The sequence below is a fragment of the Camelus bactrianus genome, chromosome 35, assembly GCF_048773025.1.
Source record: "Camelus bactrianus isolate YW-2024 breed Bactrian camel chromosome 35, ASM4877302v1, whole genome shotgun sequence".
Lineage (NCBI taxonomy): Eukaryota > Metazoa > Chordata > Mammalia > Artiodactyla > Camelidae > Camelus > Camelus bactrianus.
The window spans coordinates 23,286,819-23,313,833 of NC_133573.1; the positions used below are offsets into that span (position 1 = coordinate 23,286,819).

The following is a 27,015-nucleotide window of genomic DNA, read 5'->3' on the forward strand; positions in this document are numbered from 1 at the left end:
GACTAAATGAATGAACAGATGTACAAAAATGCAAGATTTTACAACAGAGTAAGAGAACACAGGAAAAGCCTGTATCAGATGGGAGACAGAAGACATCCTGGTATGGCAATGTTTAATTTTCCAGTGTTAAAAAATGATGTGCTGCTGGCTAGATGAAGAAGGGTACAAACTCTTTGGGGGCAATGAGAACAGTCTAACATGAAAGCAGAGAAATCTATTTTCCTGTTGGTCTTTGGAAACCTGTGAGAGTTTGGCAAGAAGAGTATCTTGGGGTGTAGTAAGAATGCACAGGATGGAGTCTTTAGATTCAGGGCTAGAGAGGAGACAGTTACACAAAGAGCTACGTGGGACCAACTAGGAGTCTGAAATAAATACAAAAAGTTGTGGAGAAACGCCAAGATATAAAATTTCCACTTCGAGAAATGCTTATCAGGCGTAAGTGTGGAAAATGAATGCAGGTGGCTCCGAAATGGGGAAGAGGGAACAGCTGAGCTCTTAACTTCAATTCCAGGCAACTAATGAACCAGAGCAGAGATTGCTTGGAGGGGACAGCAAAGACCAGAGCAAGATCGCACACCCAGTGTCTAGAGGACTGGGAATTTGGGTGCTGCTGGAAATTCGAGGAAAGTCCAGTAAATAGCACTGTATTTCTTAGCTCCAGTTTTGAAATGATAAAGAACTAAGACTGAAGTGGATGGCAGGTAGTAGATCCAAGTGTCAGCCTTTTATGGATGAAGTTGATACTGGAGAAAATGGGCTGTATCTGTAGCTAGGTAATCTTTGCAAGTGTGAAACTCAGATATAAACAGACTCTCTTAAGTCATACCCTGTGCCGGAAACTTCCATACAGAAGGTTACCACCGTGAACTACAGCCAGGAGGAGCTGAGCACATCTCAGGCTTCCCTCGGCTAACTGGCTCCAAAAAAAAAATGAGGAAACTCCCCAATAGTCTGTACCCCCCACTCCTCCACCCTGCATTGCCCCTCCCTGCCACACACACACTGGTAACCACTACTTTGTTCTCTGTATCTGTGAGTCTACTTCTTCTATGATTTATTCACTAGTTAGTTGTATTTTTCAGATTCCACATATAAGTGATATCATACTGTATTTGTCTTTCTGACTTATTTCACCTAGCATAATACTCTCCAAGTTCATCCACGTTGCTGCAAATGGTACAACAAGGCAGATATAGCCAATATCTTCCAATAACTGTAAGTGGAAAGTAATTTTTTAAAAAAGGAAACTAAGAGACAAGGTATGCATGCTCAGGCTCTCCTTGCAAACTCAGCCATCCATTGTTGCTTTTCCATAGTTTATATTAGGGTTCACTGTTGGGGTTTCATATTCTGTTGAGTTTTAACAAACACATAACGACATGCTTCCACCACTAGAGCATCACATAGAATAGTTGCAGTGCAGTAAAAACCCCTGTGCTCTGCTTATCCATCCTTCCCTTCTCCTAATCCCTGGCAAATGTTAACCCTTTTACTGGCCCAAGAGTTTTGAATCCTCGAATGTTTCCCAGCAACTTGATATTTTTTTCAACACTGTTCATTCATCCATCCATGTGAATGTATGTTTGTCAAGTTCAGTTAGGCTGACTGCCGTATAGATTTCACTATATGAACATATAACATATATTCACATAGTGATTTTACCATCGATGGTTTTTGAGTTTATTCTGTTTGAGGTTTTATTTTGTACATTTCTCCTGATGTGTGGAACTGCCTAGTCACAGAGCATGCGCAACTTTAACTTTACTAGATAATGCCAAACTAGTTTTCCAAACTAATTTGCATCAATTTCTTTACCTCCGAGCAGTGTGTAAATACACTGGTCACATCACATATTCAGTATCCACTGGTATATCCAGAACCACCCATGGGTTTGCCATTTTCTTTGCTGTCCATTCCCCTTTGCATTGCAGCCCTTATTGGGATCATTCTGTCTTTCTCTAATGTTCATATTAGCATAGTTCATTTGGTAAGAGTCTGGTGCAATAAAAATCATTTTCTCTTTGTTTGTGGATATTATCCTCTGAATGCTCTTTTTTCCACCCTCATTCCTGAAAGAGTTTTGCTTTGATCTGGACTAACAGTTATTATTTCTCAGAACTTTGAGAATAATATTCAACTGTCTTCCAATTTCCGTCATGGCTATTTCTAAGTCAGCGATCAACCTCACTGTGGTTCTTTTGTAATTGTATTTTAATCTCCAGCTATTTTTAACATAATCTTCCCTTTTCTTTATTGTTTTTCTGATTCATCTCCGTAAGCCTAGACCTGGATTTATTCTTATAATATTTTGCATGAGGTTCAGTAGTCTTCTTAAAATCATGTCTTCTGTTCATTCTTAGCCATTACATCTTTGAAAATTGCTTCTCCTCCATTTTCTTTATTTTCTGTCTGGAATTCCATTAGCTTTTACGAACTATCCTTCAAGTAAATCCACCTCTCCCACTTTCCTTCTCTATAGCTCTCTGCTGCTCCCAGAAGTTTCCTCAGCTATTTTCCAGTTGACTAATCACAACAGGTGATATTAGAAATGACTCTGTATAGTATATGGATAAAGCCTTTATTTTTTTTAACGTATAAATGGTGAACAATTGTAATGGTAAAATCTACCTAGAGCAGTAAGCCCACCTCCGTCAGCTTGGGCTGCTAGAACAGAACCCCACAGAGTGCGAGGCTTCAACAACTTAATTCTCACAGTTCTAGAGGCTCAAAGTCCAACACTGGGAGGCCAACACGGCCAAGCTCTTGGTGAGGGCTCTCTTTCTGCTTATACCCCTACATAGCCTTCCTCAGTGCAGAAGGCAGAGAAAGAGACCTCAGCTTTCTTCCTCTTCTTACACAGCACTAGTCCCATCATGAGGACATCACCTTCATGATGTGTAACCCTAATTACCTTCCAAAGGCCCCACCTCCACATACGATCACACTGGGTGTTAGGGCTTCAATACAGGAATATGGGGGGGACACAAACATTCAGTGTATAGCAAAACTTACAATTTTTTAAATCTGTAATTGCTTAGAAATGCTCATGCTGGTAGCAATGACAGAGTTAAGTCATTAAAGCAAAAAACACTCAAAGCTTTGCAGATGAGACAAAACTGCAAGGGCGACGTGCAAGTAACTGGTTTGCACTCACTAAGAAGCAGAGGCTAGTCTAGCTGGGCCTGATTTTCTTCTCCATCTCTAAGTGAAAGGGAAACCAGCTCACCTGCAGAGCTGTCACCCTAAGCAGATGACTCAGGCTCCAGATGGACTCTACGTGCTAATTCCTTGCTCTGTGAATTCCACGCAACAAACATGACACACTTCATGCTAGCCTAATACAGTCTTTCTGATAAAAACAGATTTTCCAACTTGTTTTATACAAGATTTCCCTCCCTACAGGTATTCCCACACTGGTAGTTAAGCAACTAAAACTGATTATTTTAACATACCTAGTCCTTGATAAGGTATTTCCAGCTTTAGACATGCCACCACTGTGTCAATTACTTGATTAATATCCTTAGTGGTTCTTTATCTCCTGATAACCATGCATGTTTTTTTTTTTTGTCACTTCTGATGTTAAGAAATACATTTAATTTAAAAATCTAAAAGTCTACTTGAGGTTTAAACCTAATCAATCTTCAGAAAAATGAAAAATTTGAAGTCTCTATAGCTCCAGGGGAAAAGCAGAGTTTTCCCTGTTGCACTGAATACAATAATATGGAGTTATATCCACAAGCTGAAATGACTGTGTTTAGCGTGATCATACCAAAGTACCTGTGTTAGGTCTACTTTCTAGGAGAGTAGGTTTTACTGAAACATAGCTATTCTTTGGATATGACTTATTAACAACTGTGATACAGTGATGTATTGGTCACGTATTATGCAGCACATTTTTTTTCTGTCTCCAGTAGCAAATCAGCTCTTTCTGAAGTGTTTTTGCTGTCACACATGGATTCAATGAAAATTTCCAGGTAGCACAAGATATTTTCCATCTTGACAGACATTCTACTCTACTTGAAAGTAACTACAAACAGACTTAAATTTTAGCTTGAAAACTCCCACTGCTAATTCAGTATTTTGACAGTCTTCTCCATTTTTGGTACTTATCATTTTCCTCAACTAAAAGATAACAACATTTTAAAGTTTTAACTTTAAGATAGATTCAGTCGGTTATTCCATTTTATTGTCTAGAAATGCAGTAGAAATACTAAGTTGCATGGACCATAGGCTTTGGGCTAAAATTTTCCCTAGGTATGTGTTAAATCACTTTGTAAGTTTACATACCAAAGACACAAAAACCAGAATACTGAAGATTACAATCACTGAGTCTCAAATTTCTTCATTTTTGCCTTGAAGTCTTTCATTAAACTACAAATATTTCCAATATTTCCAACATTCCTAAAATTTTCTTGATTCTATATCTCCTTTAGAAAAATACAGGAGAAAGGAGAACCTCAAAACAAAGTGCTTTGATGTAATTTATTATCCTGAGACAACAAAGAATGGATGCACCAAATAGCTTAATGTTAGTAGATGAAAAGCTGCAGGTGGTATCTTAAAAGTGCTGACAAAAGCATTCACACCGGCTCCCTTGCCATTTTATTTACACTGAAACACACACAACTCTTTGCAGGAGGGAGACTTGATCAAGCAACAATAAAGCTGCTGAAATGTTCAGGCAAAAGAAGGGTGTCAAAAATTCAGTCAACTTAGATGAGCAACAACAACAAAAACCACTTGGTGGGCGGGGAAGGACATCATAAAACATTGTTGCTAAACATTCTCTAAAGAGTTACAATGCTTTCTCAATTTTAAGGTATCATTAGTTGGAAGATGCTCCACTGACTTAGTCACAACTTCCCAGGGAAAAATAAAAAACTAATACTTTGGATAGTGATATTGTGCTAATAATTTGTAATTCTAGTAACAAATAACTCTAATATGCAAGCTGAATTCTGAGATGTTAAATTTGATGAAAACTGCGCAGGTAGTTTTTCTTTCAGTTTGCGATCAGCAGGTTATGATGCCATGTGGTCATAGATTTATTTTTCCAAATAACCCAGCAATCTCACCAATAATCTTTGATGCAAAAAGGAAAACCCCTGTGGCATGTGTTTAGCTAAAAGAAACACACTTCTTATTTTCTGATGGAAGATGGAAAGAATAATGTGAAACAGATACTTCCTTGGGGATCATATTTTTAAGTCTGAATGCCTGGCAACAATTCTTACTAAATAATCTACCCTGAAGGTCTAATTCAAGGTGAAGGGAAAGCTATTTGACTTTACCATCACCGCTCATCATTATCTACTCTGGGAATAGACAAAATCATCACACATGATGCAAAGAATCACAGTATTCTATTGCGCGGTTAAGTTCATCTACTTTCCCTAGAAATGTAATTAATCTTGCCTAAAAAGCTGTTTCTCTAGTACTCTCCTGAATTCAATTTGAAATGAGAATTTGTATCATCAAAGTATTGAAACAAAGGAGATAAAATCCATAATTAAGGAGGGCTTTGAAAACTGTTAGGAACAACTAGAAATTACAGCTCAAGTGGTAGAGGGCATGCTTAGCATACATGAGGTCCTGGGTTCAATCCCCAGTATCTCCTCTAAAAATAAATAAACCTAATTTCCTCCCCCACCAAAATAAAGTAATAAATAAACATTGAGGGAAAAAAAAAAGAATTGACCTGGAAGAGCAGGTAATTATGGTTGATGACAAAGTGAAAAGAAAGTTTATGGTATTAAAAACTACTGGGCGTAAAAAATTAATTAAAGTTTATAGTTAAAAGGCTTAACCATTCGAGTCAACACTGTTTTGAACCAGGGTCATGGCAGAGGTAATGGAAACATAGAATAGATGTGAGAAACATTTTGGAGTTGGAGGCAGTGGGATTTGCAAGTGGGAAAGCCAAAGATGACTGTGGTATTTTCAACCCTGGGGTGCTAGAGAACACTTACATCATTAAAAGGAACAAGGGAGACTTGAGGAAAAGAGAGGATTTTGAGGGAATAGGTAAAATGAAATAATTTCCTTTTTAGTCACTTTCAGTATAAAAAAAGGATACAAAGCTTCACTTTGGACATTAGGTCAACATTTTGTATTTGTGGGCTTTTTAGTGTTTATTCGTACTTTTATTAATCCAGGAAACACGCTGTAGGTAACATTTATACTGAAAGCAAATCAGTGTCTGTACGTGAACCTCCATGTACTGATCTCACCTCGGCTAACATGTCATGAAAAATAAAGCTGACCGATAATCATCAAGAGCAGTATTTTAATTAAGAGCCTAATTTTGATTTTGATTTTCATCTTATGGTAAGATTACATCAACTTCCTTTATGAAACCATTGGCTTCAGCAGGCTTTGTGGTTTCCACCCCAAGTTTCTTTTGTTATGAAGCCAACAACTAAAACCACACAGTTTGGACATTTTTTTAAATCCCATATTTTTCTTCTAAAACTTGAACCAGAAAATCAGGACTAATGGTGTGTAACTGATATATCACGTCTCTGTCCTTGCTGCTGGCAGCTCTTCTGCCTCCTCCCTGGAAACCCAGCGACAGACTGGACGGAGCAGGAAAACTGAGCAGCCACAGTATCAACGGTGACCCGTGTTCCCTTTCTGCATCCTTTTTTGTTCTCCTCCGCCACTGGGGTCATAGTGATTCTCCTTAAGCTCAGAGTGAGACGCAGTTTGGCCACATGTCAGACATCTGAGGTGAAAATCTCATTCCTGCCCTCAACTGCGCATCCTCATCCAGATCACCTATGTTCTTGAAGCTTAGTTTTTCATATCTGTAAACTGGAAATTGTTTTCTCTTCCTTAGGAAGTTGAGGTATTTAATAAGTAATATAATAATGGTGGTAAACACTATGATCCAAAGAAGCAGACACTGAGACACCGTCTTCTGCCACTTTATAGCCTTGGGCAGGCTATCTCCTTCTTAGTTTGCTTCATAGAATTGGGCTGATAAGGCATCTATCTTGTTTATCATTCAAGATCTCTTTACTTGTGATGGACCAGGCACTAGTCTAGACTCTTAAAAGGTTACAGGATTGTATAAGATGGTACACAAAGTGGTAAATGATATTATCATGCCCATTTATCAACTCCTTATCTTGTAAAAATATTCTGTACTCCCCACCTTTGCCAAGCTCTGTCTGTGGCAGATACTTCCCTGCTTCGTTATTTGGCTTGACCACCTGACTTGCTCTGACCAATAGATGTAAGCAGACATGATGTCCCAACAGAAGCTCTAAGTGTGCCTGCTTCTTCCAGTCCTCTGACTTAACAACAGAACGTGTTGTTAAGACAACAGAATTTCAGTCCATCAGTCTGGGTCCCAGATAGACAGGATACACAGAACAGAGATGCACAGTTTGGAGCCACACAGAATTATACAGAGCTATGAACAAGAAATACATATGCTTGCTGTTATTATTCTATGCCAACCCACACACTTAAGAGTAGGAGATAAACGTGGTTGTAAGCCACTGAGATTTGGCTTTCAACAGACATTGACATATAACACAGTATCTTCTATATAGAAGTAACTAATATTTTAGCAATAATAATAATAATAAACTAATATATATAAACACTTAAAGAGGTACAGACCTGTCTCCATCTATCCAAAAGATGCTGAGTACTATTATGTGCCAGATACTGTTGGAGACGTGGCAGTGATCAGATAAAACCCTTGTTCTCATGCAGCTAACGTTGTTGTGGGGGGAAATCAAATTTGATTATACAGTGATAGGTGTAGGTGAATGAGATAGAAAACGTCAGACAAGGAGGTATGGAAGAGACTCTGTGTGTGTGTGCGCGCGCGCGCGCACGCACTCGTGTGAAACAGGTTGAGGGATGGTTTCACTAAAAAAGAAATTTCTGAGCAGAAATCAGAAAGGAGGAAGGAAGGAAGTCAACTGGCTGTGTGGGGGAAGCCCACTCCAGGAAGGGAGAACAACAGGTACGACGCGCCAGTGGGTTGGAGGGCTCAAGGACCAGCTGAGAGGCCTTGTTGTGAGAGACGTTGAGGAGAGGCACGCTGCTGGAAGGGAAGTCAGAGAGGTACGAGCGGGCCAGTCACTTACACCTTGGAAGTTCCTGGGAGAAAGTCTGACTTTTGCTCTGAATGAGATGGGACACCATAGGAAGACTCTGATGACAGGGTGACATGAGCTTGGCTCAGTTTGAAAGGGATTTTTCTGGCTGCTGTTTTGAGAACAGATTGCATGCTTCAAGGGGAGAAGAAAACAGAGCATCGATGAAGCAACCACAATAGTCTGTGTACCGACAATGGTGCCCTGGACCAAGGGGAGAGCAGCCCAGGTGAGGGGAAACTGGGGACTCTGGGTACACTTGAAGCCAGGGGCTGATCAGATTTGTTGGTGAAGAAGAAGCAACTAGAGATAAACCATCATTTACTGAGACAGGGAGGCAGGCAAGAACCTTAGGATTGAGGGGGCAATGGGTCATCAAGAATTTACTTTTAAACACTGAAGGATGAGGGTAAACTTGTTGAATTCCGATTTCCTTCTTGTTCGGTTTCCAGAGAGAGAGAGAGAGGTGTCACTTTCTGCAGAGTTCCATGGAAACACTACCCAGAGTGGTTAATGTCATTAATCCCGCCAGAATGATGAGCGGAGAGTCAGAGCTGTGTCATGTAGCTACAGCTGAAAGAACTGGAACCCAGCCCTCTGGTTATGTCTGGGGAGAGGCTGGTACTCCTCACCAGTCACGCTGAGGTGATGCACCAGGGCTGAAGGTTAAGTTTTCAGCACATGAAAGTGTGCTCCACATGGATTACTGCAATTGATTTATAAATTACCCAGTTTCTGATCACTCCAGGATCATTCTCAGGCAATTAAAGAGCCTCCAGCTTCAGTCCCAAGATCACCCCCCAAGGGCTTGAGATTCATTCCTACCAGATCACCAGGCACTGCCTGGAATGACATCTCCCTGGGCTGCATTTGTTTTAGGTTATTTCCCCTAGTTATTTTTGAGATGCCTATTACATCCAAGTTGGATGTTGAGTAGGTGACTAGTAAGTCTGGATTTGGGGGGAAAAGTTTAAAGATAGAGATATGCATTCATTTTGTAACGGAAAGAAATCTCTAATATGGAGAAGAAGTAGCTGGCCACACTCCTCAGAGATATTTAAAGCATAGATGAGAGTAAAACATCACTGAAGGTAACTGAGAGGTTATTAAATTCTCCAAAACAATGTAATGACAAAGGAACCAGTTTGGTTATTCTAACCCCCCAAAAGGATGGAATTATACAGTTTAACTTCAGACACAGTTTCCTAATATTCTGCATGTGTTGAGACATACAGACAACTGACTCAAACGTCTTTACTATGTGTGCAAAGACTTTAAGACTAATTCACAACAATCTTTTCCAGGGTTAATAGAGTAACAGAACAGACCAGAAAAGAGTTCCTCGGGATACTTGTGGAAATGAAATACTGATTTCTGTGGCAGTTTTCCCCCAAGTAAACAGGCTTGAACAAACTCATATATTGAAAGTCTTCCTTACCAGGGTAGAGGGCACAGTCCATAAATGACAAATCATCAATGGCAATGTCTCCAGTGAAGCCATCTCCCACTGAAGCCTCCACCGAAATCTAAGAACAACACAAGAAATTTGTTGATATTGTGAAGGAAATTAATTTATAGAAACTCACAGATGAAAAGGGATTCATAACATACCTGAAGAAAACTCTTTTCTCAATCGTTAAGAAATTCCTTCATAAGGATTTCCTTAAGTAGGCATCTTGTCTCTAACTGAATAACAGGAAGCCCCCACATCTTATCTGGCCCATTAAACCCATGAAGTCCATTCTGTTTTGGGTGAGTTTCAGTGTTTTGAAATTTTACTCTGTCAGATTGATGTCCACTTCCCTATAATTTTCAGCCATTCATTCTAGATTTGCCCTGTGTTCTTCTGATTCTTTAAGTACCTGAAGGCAAATTATGGTCCCCTTTTCCCACCTTTGCCCCAGGAGTTCACCTGTCTCCAAGGTAAAACCTCTCCATCCTTCAAGAAACCCAGTCTGTTGCCAGAGGTACTGGTTAGAATGCACATTTTGAAGAGCTTTAAAATTGTTCTCACACCGGCCTTATTCTGTAGCACTTTATGAAACTGGCTAATCATTATTAGATCTCCCTCAGAACCACATTAATCATGGTGAACTCAGATGACATTGGAGCTGTTACAGAAGCCACAATCCCACCACAATGCCAGTAAAATATGAAATACTGACAAGCCACTATAGTAGGTGGCAGATTGTGATTAGGGCTGAGATTTGCTGTAATAGAATTAATCATGATGAATTATTTTAATACTCATGCAAATATGCTGCATACTTACTAGGAATCCAGCTGTAATTTAATAATGAAGAACACTGGGCAAATCAGGCTTAAAATGAAAAACAAACACACATTCCCTTTTCCCACTGTTGTACAAATATATGTTTCTATTTCATTTCTCCTCCCAAATGCTCTAAGTGGGAGCTGAAACTTTATTTTATTTTTCAAATTCTATCCTCTATTAAAAGCTGTTTCCCACATTACTTAGTAATGTCCTCACTAAATAAGATAATTAAAAGGTCAAATTACTGACCTTAAGCCTCTTCAACTCTTCCTCCAACTTTCTAGTTTTTCTTGAGAACTACCAGAATTTTCTCCCTGATTTGTCACTAAGAAAATCAATCAATTTGGAAAAGGTTCATGCATTTAACTAATGGGCAAATATAGAGCATCTCATATTGCCTGAGGAATAGGGAGTCCCCTGCTGTTTTATTATGGTTCACTACAAATATAAAAGGCACCCTTCTTTCCCCTACCAGTGTGATTAAAAGAAATATTACAGACAGAGAAAACAAAAATGCAGAAAAAATACTCAGTACAAAAATCATACCATTATTCTAATAAACAAAAAGCCAGCAGTCAGAATTTGGCAGAACATAATAAATTATCTTTTGTTCCTATACAAAAAAAGAAGACTGAAGTTGGGTGAACAATAGGAAAAAGGTGTAAGCAAGAATGAATTAACTACTAACAGATGAATTAATTACTAATACAGTCCTTGGCTAAGTATTTATCTACCCCATTGCAATACAACGAAAGGCTCAGAAGAGGCGAGAAAAAGGAAAACTAGGGTAAATAACAATAAAAACTATTGACTTGGCTACACTGATCAAGATTATCTTAGTTTATTCAATGAGAAGGGGTAGCAAATTGATATAACCAAATCCCAAAGTCTATGAAAAGCTCACTTGTTGTACATACAAATATCGGTAAGCTAACTTTAGGGACTGATACACAGACACAGCTCCATTTAAGTGTGTGTGGGCTCCACTTTTCCAAAGTATTCTTTTCATTGTCTTTATGTAGTCACAAATTAAAGAACTGGACATTTGCAGAAGTTACGAATTTTCTCATTTATGGGTCATACCAGGTAAGTTGCATTTCTGAGTGGATGCTGTCTACACAAGGGGCATCTGTATTGGAATTTCATATCACATGACAGACATTCTGAAATTGCTTCTATCAGGGCCAATATGGAGACACAGAAATAGCCCAAAGCAGAAGACAGTTAGGTCTTGCTCTACAATACAATTTATTCATAATTTGTAGCAAAGTATCTTCGATCTCCTAACACCAAATATAATAGAAAAGAACAAACCTGACTCCATATTAGATCTGTTCCTTTGGCTCTAACCCTGTGCTCGGCCTCCTGGGCTTAGTCTTGCTGGCTCTGCACATTTTGTAACAGAATGTTGCCTAGAGACTGAAATACACAGGAGAGCCCATTCTCAAGACTCTGCCCTTTAAGGATATTAACACTTTCCCATGCACATAGAGACTAAAAGTTGCAGAACAAGGAATAGCGTTTGTCTTGCTGGAGGCTTACAGGAACATCATGACCTGACCTAGGGGGACAGCAGCAAGAGCAAAGGATTCAGACACCAAGACGTCTGCAACAACCACACCCCTGCCCCTTTTTAGTATAAAAGGAGCCTCAATTCTGACTTGAGGAAGATGTTCTCCACAACGTTAGTCTGCCATCTTCTCAGTCTGCTGGCTTTCCAAATAAAATCATTATTCGTTGCCCCAACACCTCGTTTCCTGATTTATTGGCCTGTTGTGCAGTGAGCAGAACGAGTATGGACTCAGTAAAATAAATGTTAGCATTCTTGAGAAATAATGAACAATAGTTTCAAGTTGAGATACTAAAAAATGTCAACATGTATATATAATTGCAATCCAGTCTCTTTTGAATATTTAATTAAGCCAGTCATTAAAAAAAATAATAATTCTATTTTCCCCCTACATTTAATTTAGTGTTGCAAAAAGCTTTGCAAAGGATCCTGAGAAATCAGACCAAAGAAAACAGTCATACACAAAAAGAGCAAACCCAAGTGTCTCTGTTCTGGAAAATTCACTTTCACTTTTGGTGTTTTTCCCAGAATAAATGGAAAGATATTAAAACACTAATGTTACAGTATGCCAGGCAATATTGCCATTCTGGAGGTCAGGGAAGCCACATTTTACTCCTAAGTTTCATTAACACCTTACTGAATGACTTAAAGGACACCTGAAAATTCCAGTTTGGTCTAAATGACCTGCATTATCTGCAGAGGCCAATCCTACTTACATTAGAACTATTACCGGATGAGAAATTTTATAAAATAATTCAGGTCTTCTAAGCTGTTCTTTTCACAGGCTGCTGCATGCTCCAAATAAAGATGGAATGGCCTTGTCAACTAAGTTGGAAATTTTACTTCTAATATAACCGAAGTCTCAAATATTAATAAGGCTTTGAAGACATGTCTGTACAGATTTTCTTCTATATTTAGGAAACACTGAATTATTCACCAAACTTTAAAATGTTATGAAAACTATTATCATATATGTGTAAGACATAAGTATAATTTTTACCAAAATAACTTCAATTTCCAAATATATATCACTAACTCATATAAACATATAATATATACATATAAATAAAATAGGATCTATTAACTCATACGAAAAAACTGAATTAATCTAGCCTGCCAACTACTTTTTCCACCCTATGTTCAGAAAAAAATACAAAATTCCAGCATAATACATCAATTTTTAATATAATGAATCTTCAGAAAGACTTGTAAGAAGGAAACCTAGGAATTCTTGTTTAAAATTTATAAAAAGCATGTGTCTTATGTGAAGCAACTGGAACTCCAATGCCTTGCTTGTGGGAATTCAACATGGTACAGTCACTTTGGAAAATAATTTGTTCATTTCCTACAAAATTAAACATGTACTTTCATATGACACAGCAATCCCTCACGTAGGGATTTGTTTACCCAAGAGAAATGAAGACTTGTCTAAGCAAAATCCAATTTACAGAGTTTACAGAAGCTTTCTTTATGATCTCCGGAAGCTAAAAACAATCCAAATATCCCTCAACTGGTAAATAGAAAAGCAATGTGTGATAGACGTATACAATGCACTACCACTGAGCAATAAAAAGGAACAAACCAATGATACATGCAGCAACATTTGTGACTCTCAAGAGCATGAAACTAAGTGAAAGAAGCCAGACTCAAAAGGTTACATACTTTGTCAACCACTTCTGTAACATTCTAGAAAAGGTAAAGAAATCAGATGAGCGTTGCCAGGGATGAGGGGACAGGGAGAGGATAGATGACCCAGAAGAACTGGGAGTCTGGCGGGATGATGGTGATATCTTTAACCTTGGCTGTGGCCATGGTCACACGACTGTGTAAGTCTGCTGAAATTCAGAGCCGCTCACCTAAACAGGATGCATTTCACTGACAAATTATGCCTCAATAAACAAAAAAAAAACATACTTACTCTATACTTATTGCCATAAATCATCAATATCTCAACTATTATTTTCACTGTTTTTTAAATGGCTAATATAATGCATGGCATTTCATCATCAGCATACCTTGAATATCTCAGTGCATTTTTCAGTTCAGCTGTGAAACACTTTCTCTCTCTTGCTCTCTAGTAATAGTCTTCCAGAGAGCAAATATTTATCTTTTCCCTTATACTTCTTATTTTCATTTAGTATTCCCGCAATTAAAAATACAGAAACAAAGAAAATGACATTCTCTTTAAGCCTATTTTTACAATGGACTAAAAGATGAAATAGTCAAAACTCAATATAAACATATTCAGATAGCTATCCAATATTTTACCATACAACCTACAATTTTAGGGGCTCCTAGAAAGTCAGCTTAGAATCTCAAACTTTCTAGGTTAATACTTAGGAAAATATTTGCTAGCTTCAAAATAGAAATGCTTTTAATCATCACTGGAATCTTTTAGGCAATCCTGAAACCAATCTCCATGAAATAAAACTCAAGATTTTTGACAGCCAAATTTTATATTTCTAGCTCGCTGTCTCTGGCCATTTCACATGCTAAAAAGGGCAGAGTAGAGTTTCCCCATTATTATACCACACATATGAGAACCACTGATCATTAAACAGGAGCAATAAAGGTCATATCTAAACCGTGCATACACTGAGCACAGAAATGGATAATAAAAATAAAACTGTGATACTAGTAGAGGTGAAATAGAATGCTGGGACAGATAAGTACAGCAAGTACTATAAAAGGATCACTTAAAAGAAAAAAAAGTCTGATGTCTATCTACCTCATCTGACTGCGTTCCTATTTGTGAAAAAGTCACGGCAAAATTTTTTGCTCTTTCCACATTCTACTGTATTTCTTCTTAGTGCCAGGCTCTACAATACATGGACTGCTAAGAACTTATGATTCTTCAATGAGGGCCTGCTATGGTGTTGTGCCAAGTGTCTCCTTGGTTACCAGGAAGGAAAAATGTCTTCCCTGGCCTGGAGTTTCTCACCATCTAGGACAGAAGAGGCTACACGGTGATGACCCAGCGCTCAGGGTTTTAGTTTGACCCAAACAGTGCTTTCAAGTAGAAGAGGCTGCCAAATATTTTTGAAGTAGGAAGTTTCTGAAGAAGATACTGTCCTGTAGTTGCCACGGTCCCCACTATTCCCTCTTACACCTAACGCTAAGGCAGAGTGTCAGCTGCCATTAATTCTTTTACACCTGACCTCCTTCTCCTAATTCACATCCCCAACCCGGTTCCCGTGGGCATTTGAGTTTGCAGTTCTTCAGGCATGTTAGGTCAGAAACCACGAAGGGTCTGACACTTCACCCTATGTGCAAGCTAACAAGTCAGCCTCCCACTGTTTCCCATCCATACGCTGACAGAAGCCCCAAGATCCCTGATTCAGGGAGACAGCAAAATGCGTCAGCCAGAGAAAGGCCTTCCACTGGTTCCCCAGTTTTCTGCAGGGCACCATGCTGAGTGCAGATGTGTTCCTGCACGGGTTCTGGGCTGCAGCACAGAAGAGGAACCCCCACAGCAGGAGAGTCTAGCTGGTGCATGGGAGGGAGAGGGGGAGGGCAGGCGGAGGGGGTGGCGGAGGAGGAGAAGCCAGAGAAGCAGGACTGCTACAAGTTACTCGGGAATGAAAGCAAATGTCTCAGGGTGAAGTCTATGTAATGCACTCTTCGCTCAGAGGCTGAACTCTGCAGAACACAAGAAATGCCCGGAGAACTGTCTCCCAGCAGAGAAGGTGGACAGTGCTGCCTGGCTGATATGCTTGATGTGTGGAAGCATGACGTCCCCTTCACGTATGTGTAAACTGAGATGTTTATATAAAGTCGCCTCCTTTTCCTTCTACACCTCATTTTATCCTGTTCTGAATTTCATGGGTGTAATTTGCTAGGGTCTCTCAGAGATGGCCGCTCCCCTGTTGCTAGCCCAGTTGCTTTTCCACCCACAAAATCTTTTCCCATCAGGGCTTCTGCTTTACTGAGGGTAGAGATTAAAAAAAGAAAGAAAGAAAAATCAAAGCAGGAAGGATGTGGTTGAAGAAGTAAGGTCATTCACGGTTTCATTCATGTTTCTTTATTTAGACAGAATTCTTTCTGTTATTCTTGAATGAAAGAGACGGAAACCTAAAAAAAAACCTCTCTTAAGTATTCAGGTCATAATAGATTGATTTGCTTTCTATCGTTTTTTAAAGGCTGGCAAACCACAAAGGTTATTTCTGCTACTTTTCTATGTCATTTTAGATGAACAAGAAGGGCCAAAATTTGGGCAAGTTGTTTTTGTTTTTGTTTTTTTCCCCACTCCAATACTTAACAGTGTCTTTCTGAAACCTACCTAAGTGGATTTTAAAAGGGATAAAGGTAGATCAATTTGAAACTAATTTGCTACTTGAAACTCTACAAACTCACATGCTATTTTTAAAGCATCCTCCAGAGACTCATAGACCACATAACCCATTTCACACCTCATCTATTACATGAATGAGGAAAAATAGTTCTCAATTTCTCCAGTCCTAAGAATTATATGGAACCTATTCGATTGGCGGTTACAAGGAAACATTTAATTGAAAAAATCCTGGTCAATATTAGAGAGAGAAAAGAGAAGCAGGTTTAGAACTATTGATTTAAAAGTTCAGAAAACTGTGCTTTTATTATTTTTAAATGATGCAATAAGGTATAATTGGATTCTAATGGAATACAATGTAATACTGTTCGAGCAATTGGTTCACAGGTGCGAAAACTAAATTCTCATTTAACAAGCATAATTCTAAAACTCTTAAATGTTACCTTTTTTCAATCAACACTCAATTTTTTTTTATCCTTCACACCATTAAAGATAATACTTAAAGGAAAAGGAGTGGAACTGAAGTATTTTAATGTCTTTTACAAAAATAGTCACATTCCCCTCATTCTCTTTGTGAAACGAAGTTCCAAATGGACCCCTACATCTATGTGGGTACTTCTCAAAACTGATCTAAACTGAAAGTGAGAAAAACCAGGTCATACATTTAAACCCAAACAATAACCTACATTTGTCCTTTGTTCTAGTTTAGTATCTCATAATATCCACCCAGTGATTATTGTGAATTAAAAATCCCATTTCAAGCCTCACTGCAGATGTTACTTCCTCAGAGATGCCTTCCTTGATCACTCATGTGAAGCAATTTTCCTTTAAAAATTTCTCACACTTTGTAATTATATCTGCATATGTACATTTCAATGTTCATCTCTTCTAGGAGACATTAAGGACCAGCTACATGAGGATGCTTAAGGGACACAAAACAGTGTACCCAGCACCCAACACAGTGATGAGCACATAGTGAGCACTTGACTATTTTAGGGAAAAACGAAACTTCTAATTGCAACTAAAACTATAGACGTCACTCGATGTCACACCTCACTGCCCCCGTGTCACCTGGAAAATGATTATCAAATAGACAGAGGCACAGAATATACTGATGTGTCCCAGTATTTCAAATGACACACCTAAACTGCTGACAAATTCTGCTTCCTTCTTCTTTGACAATTCCAATTCAATGTCTACTTGTATTTACATGGTTTTGCTATCTTCTTTCCTCTTTTTCTGTTCCTAAATATACTTACTTCTACATTTCCAGACCCTTCCCTTCAATCTTCACCCATTTTTCAAACATATTTTTACATTTTATTATCATTTTTAATGGTAAGCCCTACTTCAAATAGGTCCTCCTTGCAGCCAACAAAGTGGTATATCCAAGAGTCACTTCTAACAATAAGGTCCTACTATATATATAGCACATGGAATTATAGTCAATAATTTGCAATGACCTATAAAGAAAAAGAATATGAAAAGGTATTTTATATAAATATATATATAAAAATCACTAACCTATATACCAGAAATTAACACATTGTACATTGACTATACTTCAATAATAAATAAGTAAAATGTGGTATAGTCATACAATAGAATACATACTATTCATCCATAAGAGTAATAAAGTAGTAACACATGCTACAATATGCATAAGCCTTGAAATATTACACAAAGTGAAAGAAGCCAGACACACCCAAAAAAAAAACCAGAAACAAAAAGTCACTTCTGATTGGCTCCCTTAACTGATTAAAACCTTTGATGGGGCCCATCAGCCACAGGTCAATGTGCTCATTCATGACCATGACAAATGAGTCGTTCCCTGATCAGGCTTCTGTCTACCTTTCCCAGCCTCAAATTTTATGCACCAGGAATTACAGAACTGCTTAGAGGTTCTGCACATCAGCATGCGGCTTCTCATCTGTGTAAACGTGGCACCGGTCTCTGTGACCCCTTCATCCTGACCCCAGCCCCAACATGATACAGCTTCTCGCCTCCAGACACTTTAAGACCTAAGTCATACAACACATTCCTCGATACCACCACACCTAGTCAGATGTCACTCCTTGCTTATTATAATTATTCGCTTCTGTGTCTCTGTCTCATTGTCCCCTTTAGCATGTGTGCTCCAGCAGGACAGCGATCATCTACTGTCCATGTTTGTATCGCCACCAAGTGACACAGTACCAGGGCCATGGAGGCCCTGATTTCACTGACTACATCAACAGACATGAATTAGCACTTTTTAAAAACAGTTCCCTTTGAACTAAGTTAAAATTTACACAGGGAGATTATACTCAAAAGTTAATTTTCTGTTTATCATCCATTTCTTTCAGGCAATTAATACATTTTATTGGCAATATATCAGCACTTTTTTGCTGATATGAAAAAAAGAGATGAAGTAATGGCCAACTCTAAAATACACAATAGTAGTTTGTTGTTACCTATCAGTAAAAGATGAATTATCTCAATGGAAACTAAAAACATAAACTACGATGTTAAATGCACCTCAGGGGCTCAAAAATAACTGGAATTCATGGTAGCTTATTGTAAAAGTTAAGACAAGCTTTTTTAAGATACGATAAAAACTAAATTTCAGTTTCTTAATAAGCATTTTTATGACTCTTACAACATAAAAGAATTATAGAGTGCAGTCTACTGTGAATTAAAAATGGAATTTATAGAATTTTATAATTAGAAACAATTTATAGATCATTTCATTATTCTGATGTGAAATTAGGTCATTAGAAGATTAAGTAACATCTATAAATTCACTAGATCCCTTAATGAAAAATTTAATCTTTAGAATCCAGGTTGTTCTAATCCCTGACTTGATGTTACTTCATTTTATCATATTGCTTCCCAAGTACTGTTTAAAAAAATAAATTTGGGAAATTATATTTGCTTTACACGTACAGCAAAAAATAAACTCAGCATAGCAGCATAACTAACATGTGTATCTATTAAAAACAGAACAAGGAAATTCCATATAAAAAGCGCCTCAAAATAATAGACTATGACTAATCAGGCAATCAGACTATGACTAAACAGGAAAATCTCTGACAAAGGTATTTTGCCCCCCAAAAAGAGAACAAATTGAAAAAAATAAATTATTGGTAAACATGATGAAATATAAGCTAATTCATTTTAATCCAAATGCTTCAATCTGAAGCAAATTGACTTTAGAATTATTCTCATTTTTCATTACACTCTGGTTTTTCATTACATTGCACTATGCTTCATATTAACTATAACCTATTTTTCATCTTAACACACGCTGCAAATATGAAGGGTCACCATGCTAGAAATAAGTAGGAAGAGTATTTGTTTCCAACTAATTTTTTTTTTCAGTTTATTGGAAAGCTTTTTTAATGGAACAGTCTTATTTGAACACAACAATTCTTCCTCATCCCAAAGACGGGGGGTCTGTGATGAGAAAGCAGCATGCAGCTTAAAGATGGCAAGGTGTTCAGATGTTGTTAACTCAATTACGGGGGGACAAGCTGACTGCCTGAGTCATTCCATTGTATTTTTAAAACAACTGAAAAAGCAAGAGGGAAGAGAGTATGCTTCATATATTCATTTATTTGGGTATTGGCACAACTGTATTCACTGAAATTCATCTTCATGCTTGCCTAAGTGCTTTTGATTCTGGCTGATACAGTGAAAAATTATGAGAAACTGATTCCTGTTTTTCAGGTAATTATAATCGAAGTGCTAATATTAGACTGATAATTTATATAAAACTTATATCCATAACAGACTATTTTAGTGAACTGTTGTCTGAATAAACATCCCATTTTACTCTGTGCAAAAAGGCATAATACAATCATGTAACTTTGCTCTGGTTTGAGTTCAAGAGAACTTTTGCTTTAAAGGCAATTTATGTTAGTATTTAAGAACTTGAACTTTGAAGCCACAGTGCAAATCTTAAAAACCTGGCTCTGCTACTCAATGTTTTCAAATTCCTTTATTTTGGCTTCATTTTGAGAATGACAGAAAAGATGCAAAAATAACACCAAGAGCCCCCTTTGCCCTTCACCCTATTTTCCCTAATGTTAACATTTTACTAAACAATCCTCATTTTCTCCAGGAAAGAATAGAACCCTCCTCTTAGTGTTTTAGGGTGATTACAAAAAATACACAAAACACAACACCCACCCATAGAGAGTGCTAACATTAGCCATGGTTAGATACTTTGTTTCATAGCTACATGAGTAAAGCTTTGGTAGAAGTGGAGGATGAAAGGAAAAACAGGAGGATAAATTCCACAATCTGGTTTTGGGTTCTTATGATGAACTAGGCTTATGGCCAGGACTCCTGCGAATAGTCTCAGGCCAGATTCCCTGTAAAACCAATCTGAGACAGAGATTTGGGTACAGAACCTACCAACAACTGTAGGGGGGTGAAAGAAACAGGACTGAGCAGAGGAAGGAATTGAGATGCGGTCATCATGGAAGCCTCAGCCAACCACAGCGGGAGCCCAGGCACGGGGATGGCCCTTCAGAGTCGTCCTACATTGAGGCAAGAGTTCTGAGCACTGAGATGCTGCGCTGGCCATTCTGCAGGTATGGGCTGTCTCCCAGGAGAGTCGGCACCTTGGAAAGTCAGCTCTCTCGAGGGCAATTTCTAGAGAGAAAACCATCTGAGAGGCATTAGCTGCTGGCACTCCCAGCAGCTGGAGGAGGAGCACTTTGGTCCTGAGGGAGACCTGGGTCCTGGACCAGCGACCACGGCAAACTATTCATGAGAAACTTTGTGCCGACAGAGCTAACTCATGGCTAGTAAATCAAAACTACATCATCTGTTCTGTTAAGTAATAGATACTGAAAATGTAAATTAAAATCTGTATGTTAATCCTCAAAGTCTCTTAAAACATTTGTCTTTTGCTATGTTTTGCTTTCCACTAATGACAACACTTTTGGGCCAAATATAGACAGGATTTCTGTTGATGGGCAGCTGCAGTCCTGAGGGTACACCAGGAAGTTTTGTGAATGGTGGATATAAAGGTTGGATCCAGATATTTAGAACAAAGTAAATCACATGTGGGGAGTACAGACAAAAGCTGGGTTTTTATTTTTACTTTTTTTTTCTTTTTTTTTTTTTTTAGTCATGTGAGGACTAAAAAATGAGGGGTAATAATATGGGGAGGGAGAAAAAGACCTGCTTTTATGCAGGTGGAAGCTACAGATCAGGAGGCTAAATGTGGACTATACATCATAATGCAAGTGAGGCTAGAGGCATGAAGGACAAGGATAAGGCCATAATTAGAACAGATATCAGTCAGATCAGGAAATGGCCACATCCAGAAAGACCAGGAAGGTCCTGGAAACAGTCACCTTTTGCCAAAGCTAATTAATGAAATGCAACCCAAGGAAACATGCTATCAAATACAGGCAGGGCATAAGCAAATTTTGAAATAATTTGGTCATTGATAATATATTTTGGTATAAATTTCTCCTCAAAATATTTGAGAAATATGTCATGCTAAATTAAATCCCCTTCTAAAAAATAGATAGCTTTCCTATACCAGTTTATTGTTTTGGCATAATATTGATATATATATATATGTATATATATATATATGTATATATATACACACACCAATGCTATGCCATATTGCTTAATGCAGCTTTAAAAAATGTCTTGAAATTTGGGATGGTAAGTCTTCCAACTTTGTTATTTTTAAAACAATGCTTTGGCTATGTTAGGACCTCTGTATATCCATAAAAATTTTAGAATCAGCTTTGCAATTTCTCCAAAAAGGCGTATATTTTGGGATTGCACTGAATGTAGAGATCAACTTGAGGATAATTATCATCTAATGAGTATTAAGCCTTTATCTGTCAACTTGGCCTGTATTTCTACCTATTTAGGTTGCAAACTCACACATCAATGTTTTATGAATTTCAGATCTTCATATCTTTCATTAAAATTATTCTGAAGTATTTTATTATTTTTAGTGTATTACAAGTTGGTTTATATGACGTAATTTCCCAATTGCTTACTGATTGTATATATAAAATACAATTAAAATTATTAACCTTTCATCCTATAACTTTGCAAAATCCACTTATTAATTCTAGCGCTTTTGTGCTGATTCCCAGGGATTTGCTATGTAGACAATGACATTGCCTGAGAATAAATATAGTATTTTTCTTTCTTCCCAACCTGTGTGCCTCTCCTTTCTTCCTTCTATTCTTCTTTTCCTTCCTTCCCTCTTTCTTTCTCCCTTGTGCACTAGTTTGGGCCTCCAGTGTAATATTTTAAAGAACTGGGGAGCCAAGAATATCCTTGCATTCTTCCCAAACTTACGTAGAAAGCAGTTAAGTCTTTCACCGTGACGTATGCTGTCAGCAGATTTTTTGTAAACACATGTAATCAGTTTGAAAGTGATCCCTTGTATTCTTAGCTTGTTGATATTTCTTATTATAAAAGGGTGTTTGTTGCATTTTGTAAATTCTTTCTATGCATCTGTTGAGAAGATCACCTAATTTGGCACCTTTTTTTTTTTCTTATTAACAGTAGATTTTCAGATGTTAACCCAAACTTGCATCACTGAGATAAACCCCATTTGGTCATGATATATTACCATTTTTTAACATTGCTGAACATTGTGTTAAGAGCATTGCATCTAAGTTCATAATAGATATATTGGTCTGTCATTTTCTTCTCTTGTGACATCTCTGGTTTTGGTATCAGGGTAATATCAGCCTCAGTTGGAAAATGTTTCCTCCTCTTTTTTTTTTTTTTTTTTGAAATACGTTGCTTAATGCAATTAATCAGCACATATATCTGGGCCTGGAAGTTTCCTTGTGTGAGGTTTTAAATGTGAATTAAATTTCTTTAACCGAGACAAAGCTCTTTGACTTCCTATTTCTTCTTAAGGTCAGTTTTGTTAATTCATATTGATTTCAGCTAAGTGGTCCAACTTATTGGTATAAACTTCCTAATATTCTTTGATTATTATTTACATTTCAGTAAACTCTGTCATTATGATCCTCATAACTATTATTCAGTAGTAAGTAGTATTAATACACTGACCTTTGACTCAGACATAGAATACAAACTTGTGGCTGCCAAGGTCGGGGGGTGGGAAGGGACAGACTGGGAGTTCAAACTTTGTAGATACTGACAGGCATATGCAGAATAGATAGACAAGATTACACTGTATATAGCACAGGGAAATATCTGCAAGATCTTGTGGTAGCTCACAGTGGAAAAAAAAAAAAGGTGACAATGAATATATGCATGTTCACGTATAGCTGAAAAATTGTGCTCTACACTGGAATTCGACACAACATTGTAAAATGACTATAACTCAATAAAAAGTGCTCAAAAAAATACACTGACCATTTGTCATTCTATTGCTAAATAAGAGAAAGAACGGGTAGTTTGCTCTGGCTACCATGAGGGGGGCAACACCTTTCTGTATTTAGAATAACTAGGTATCGAAACGGAGGAAATGGCTTTTATCTCCTCAACCACTTAGAAAAGAGACAGAGGTCATACAATGTTTGTTCTAGTTCAGTGACACCTTGATTTTTATTTTTCAACTTAATAATAATACCTATTATATTTTTTATTATTGCATATTTATTATTGTCATTATTGCTAGCCTTTGAGTAATTACTGTACACCTGGCTATTCTAAGTGCTTATAAGTATATTAATACATGTAATCTTCACATAAACTATACAAGGTAGGTACTATTACTGTACCCAATCACAGGTGAAGAAACTGGCACAGAGAGGTTACATTTTTTTCCCAAGGCTACACAGCGCATAAATGACAGAGCCAGGATTTGAACTTAAGCAATTTTACTCTAAAGTCCATATCGCATCTTCAACAGCTTGAACTCACTCTACAGTGGAAAACAGTTAAATTCATTGTGCTAAAAATACGACTTTAATCTGAGCTACTTAAAATGTAATGTAAAATGAACTCATGTTTTATACCAAATAGCAGTTCCAAGTCGAGGTACAGTCAAGTGGTGCTGCAGCAATGGTGGCTGCTCTGCAGCACCCTGATTTGTAATGAAAGTGTAACTACAAACTGTATTTCCAAGATGTGCAAAGTTGACTTAGATAGAATGACAATCACGTAAAAACACACACCTCCGTTATTAGCAGTTATCTGAGCAAGGATAACGCCAAGGGTTACAGAGTGAGCTGTCATTACCTGTGAGGGCAGAGACAGCAGAGAAGCCATGAAAGCAGCAGGAATAAATCTTCACATGCAATCAAATCGAGAGTCCCAAAGCCAAGGACGACAACATAGGAGGAATCACAGAGTTTCAAGAGGTCAAAACAAGAAGTTACACACTGTACTTGACAAAGAAAAATAAAGCCTCATCCTAAGGTAGAGCCTAGGTGCTCTCTAGCTTTTATTTTTTTAACACTTCTTAGTGGATTTTAATTGCTTTTGACTGTGTTATAATTAAGATGAAGCTACAGACAGGGACACTGGGCGAAGGTCTGCTCTGTACTGAATGAGGCAATAATCGGAGCCCTAGAGTTCAAAGGGTAATTGTACGGATGACACATACAAATGAAAATCATACTAATCCTGTTAACAGAGAAGACATTAACATTCACGTACATGCACACACACACGTGTGCACAGATCAGTGAATTCAGGGACACAGAAGTATAGAAACAGCCTATACCTTATAAGGAGGTGTTTATACACAAGAACACGTTCCAGGTTTTCCAGAACAATCCCCATTTCAAATAGCATAAGCAGTCTCTACAAGTCTCTCAGATGTCCTAAAATTTTCCAGTGGTCCCAACGGCAAATAAAAATTTTCATATACAGCAATTCACAGAGAAATTGGGGAGGAAAAAATCCTTTGTCAGACACTCAGTATAAATAAAGGCTTTAGGTACAAGACTTCTCTCCATCTTCTTTCTCTACCCTTAACCCTCCCGGAGAACGATTCAGAGGTCACTAAACGTCTTTAAGCTTACAATCTTTTAAGAATTGGATTTATCCATGTTTTTCTCCCTCTGGAAAAATGCTTTATGTCATAAGATGTAAAGAACATCTTCTGTACAAGAAGGAAACAGGCCTAATTTTTTTTTTTTTAGGCCTAATCATTTTTAAGCTCAATAACAATTTCAAGATAGCAACAATGAAATATTGAGACACAAGTAACCGCATGACAAGGCAGACTAGAATGTGTGTTTGGGTAGGGAAAAAAAGTTACTCAGAAGATGATTTCTTGAATTCTACTTCAAGAAATTAGCTTTCAAGAGTTTAAAATCAGATTGCAGCTTGGCCAGACTTGACAATGCTGTTTTGCAAACAGACCCTAGAGCAGTTCCAAATGCAATCCGGATAAAAGAGAGAATAATTTTGTTAAGACCAGGAACACTGAGTTTCTTTCTAGACCCTGAAATTCCAGGAAACAGGAAAATAATAATCACCTACAATCTCCTTTTATCTTACAAAGGAACATTTTTACTAAAAATTTTAATATAAAAATGTGGATATGAATCAAAATCATCAATCTGACATACTTAAGAAGGAAGAAGGGAGGGATCAGGTCCCGAATCTACTGTGAGCTGGTATGTTCCATAAACAGCTCTGCAAGGAAGCTGCTGTCAAAGCATAAATTGGTATAGATCGCTTTGCCCTCACAGATAGCGACACAACATTTTCTGCTGAATGAGAATAAGTTTAAAGGCATAAATCAAGATAAAGCAATCATCTGACAAAGAATTACAAAGAGGTCCCATACCTTTTTCTTTGAGAACACTATGACACATTGATTTTTCTCCTGAAGATTAAAGCCAAAATCATGTGTCCTCAGTATAAGCAAGCAAAACTATTTGGTTCAATATGTTACACGGTTAAAGAAAAAAAATCAGAAGTCAAAACACTTGAGGAGAAAAGGCAAATTCGAAATGTTAAACGTGATTAAAACGAGCTTGGATCAGCAGAGAAAAACATATCTGAAAAACCTTTCAAAGAGTTTATTCCTAGAGAGTGAACAATACATCAGAGGGGAATAAACTGTTACTTTTGTTTGTCTAGATAAATACACAGACACTGTCTGAAGAAGATTCATACCCCAATGTGCTACTTAAGAGTTTACTTTTTAGCAAAATAATTCAGCCTTGAAAATCCAATGCACTTTTCCTCATATTGCAGCTTCACACAAGTGCAGTTAAATCCTTTCTTGTCAGGAGGCCAGCATGGCAGCTGTTAGCACATCCAGCACTTTTGCACAGATTCCAAAATGGCAAATCAATCCCACAACTGAGATTTCAGCCCCACTCAGAGGCCCTCAGCTGTACAGCCTCTCTGTGGCAAAATCTGCAAAATCAGACAAAGCAACCCGCCCACACTGGGTCTGCGTTTTCTCACTGCATTCTACCATTTTAGCCAGAAGGGAGTGTAAAAGGGTTTGGAAGTATGATGAACAGAAAGGACCCACGTGGCTCACATATCCAACACCAGGGACAAAAAGAAACAAACAAACCAAAGCAGTTACATGCAGTTTCAAATAAAGCACAGACTGAAAAGGGGGAAGAGAAACAGTGGAATTAAAACATTCATCCATACTTAAGTGTTTTTCTAACCCTTTTTTACCAGCCAACTGGCAATTTTTAAAAATTCAACTCAACAACTCAAATCTTTCTCCTTCTATTCAACATGAATTATACATTTGGATACTAACAGAGTATTATATAATTTTTATGACTTTTCAATGCTTAATAAGCCATAATATACATATTACTAATAATATATTTAC

General features: G+C 37.7%; 1 protein-coding gene across 4 annotated transcripts in view; it reads right to left on the reverse strand.

Annotated features, from left to right (window-relative positions):
• The window catches only part of MALRD1 (MAM and LDL receptor class A domain containing 1), a 438,921-nt gene that overhangs the window by 303,180 nt on the left and 108,726 nt on the right, over nt 1-27,015 (reverse strand). For all 4 annotated transcript variants that reach the window (XR_012504288.1, XM_074358489.1, XM_045511295.2 and 1 more), the window contains exon 20: nt 9,553-9,640. Coding sequence is in view for 3 of the 4 variants with exons in the window: in XM_074358489.1 (XP_074214590.1) it covers nt 9,553-9,640 (88 nt within the window). In the remaining variant the exon portion in view is untranslated. The remainder of the gene's footprint in view (nt 1-9,552; nt 9,641-27,015) is intronic.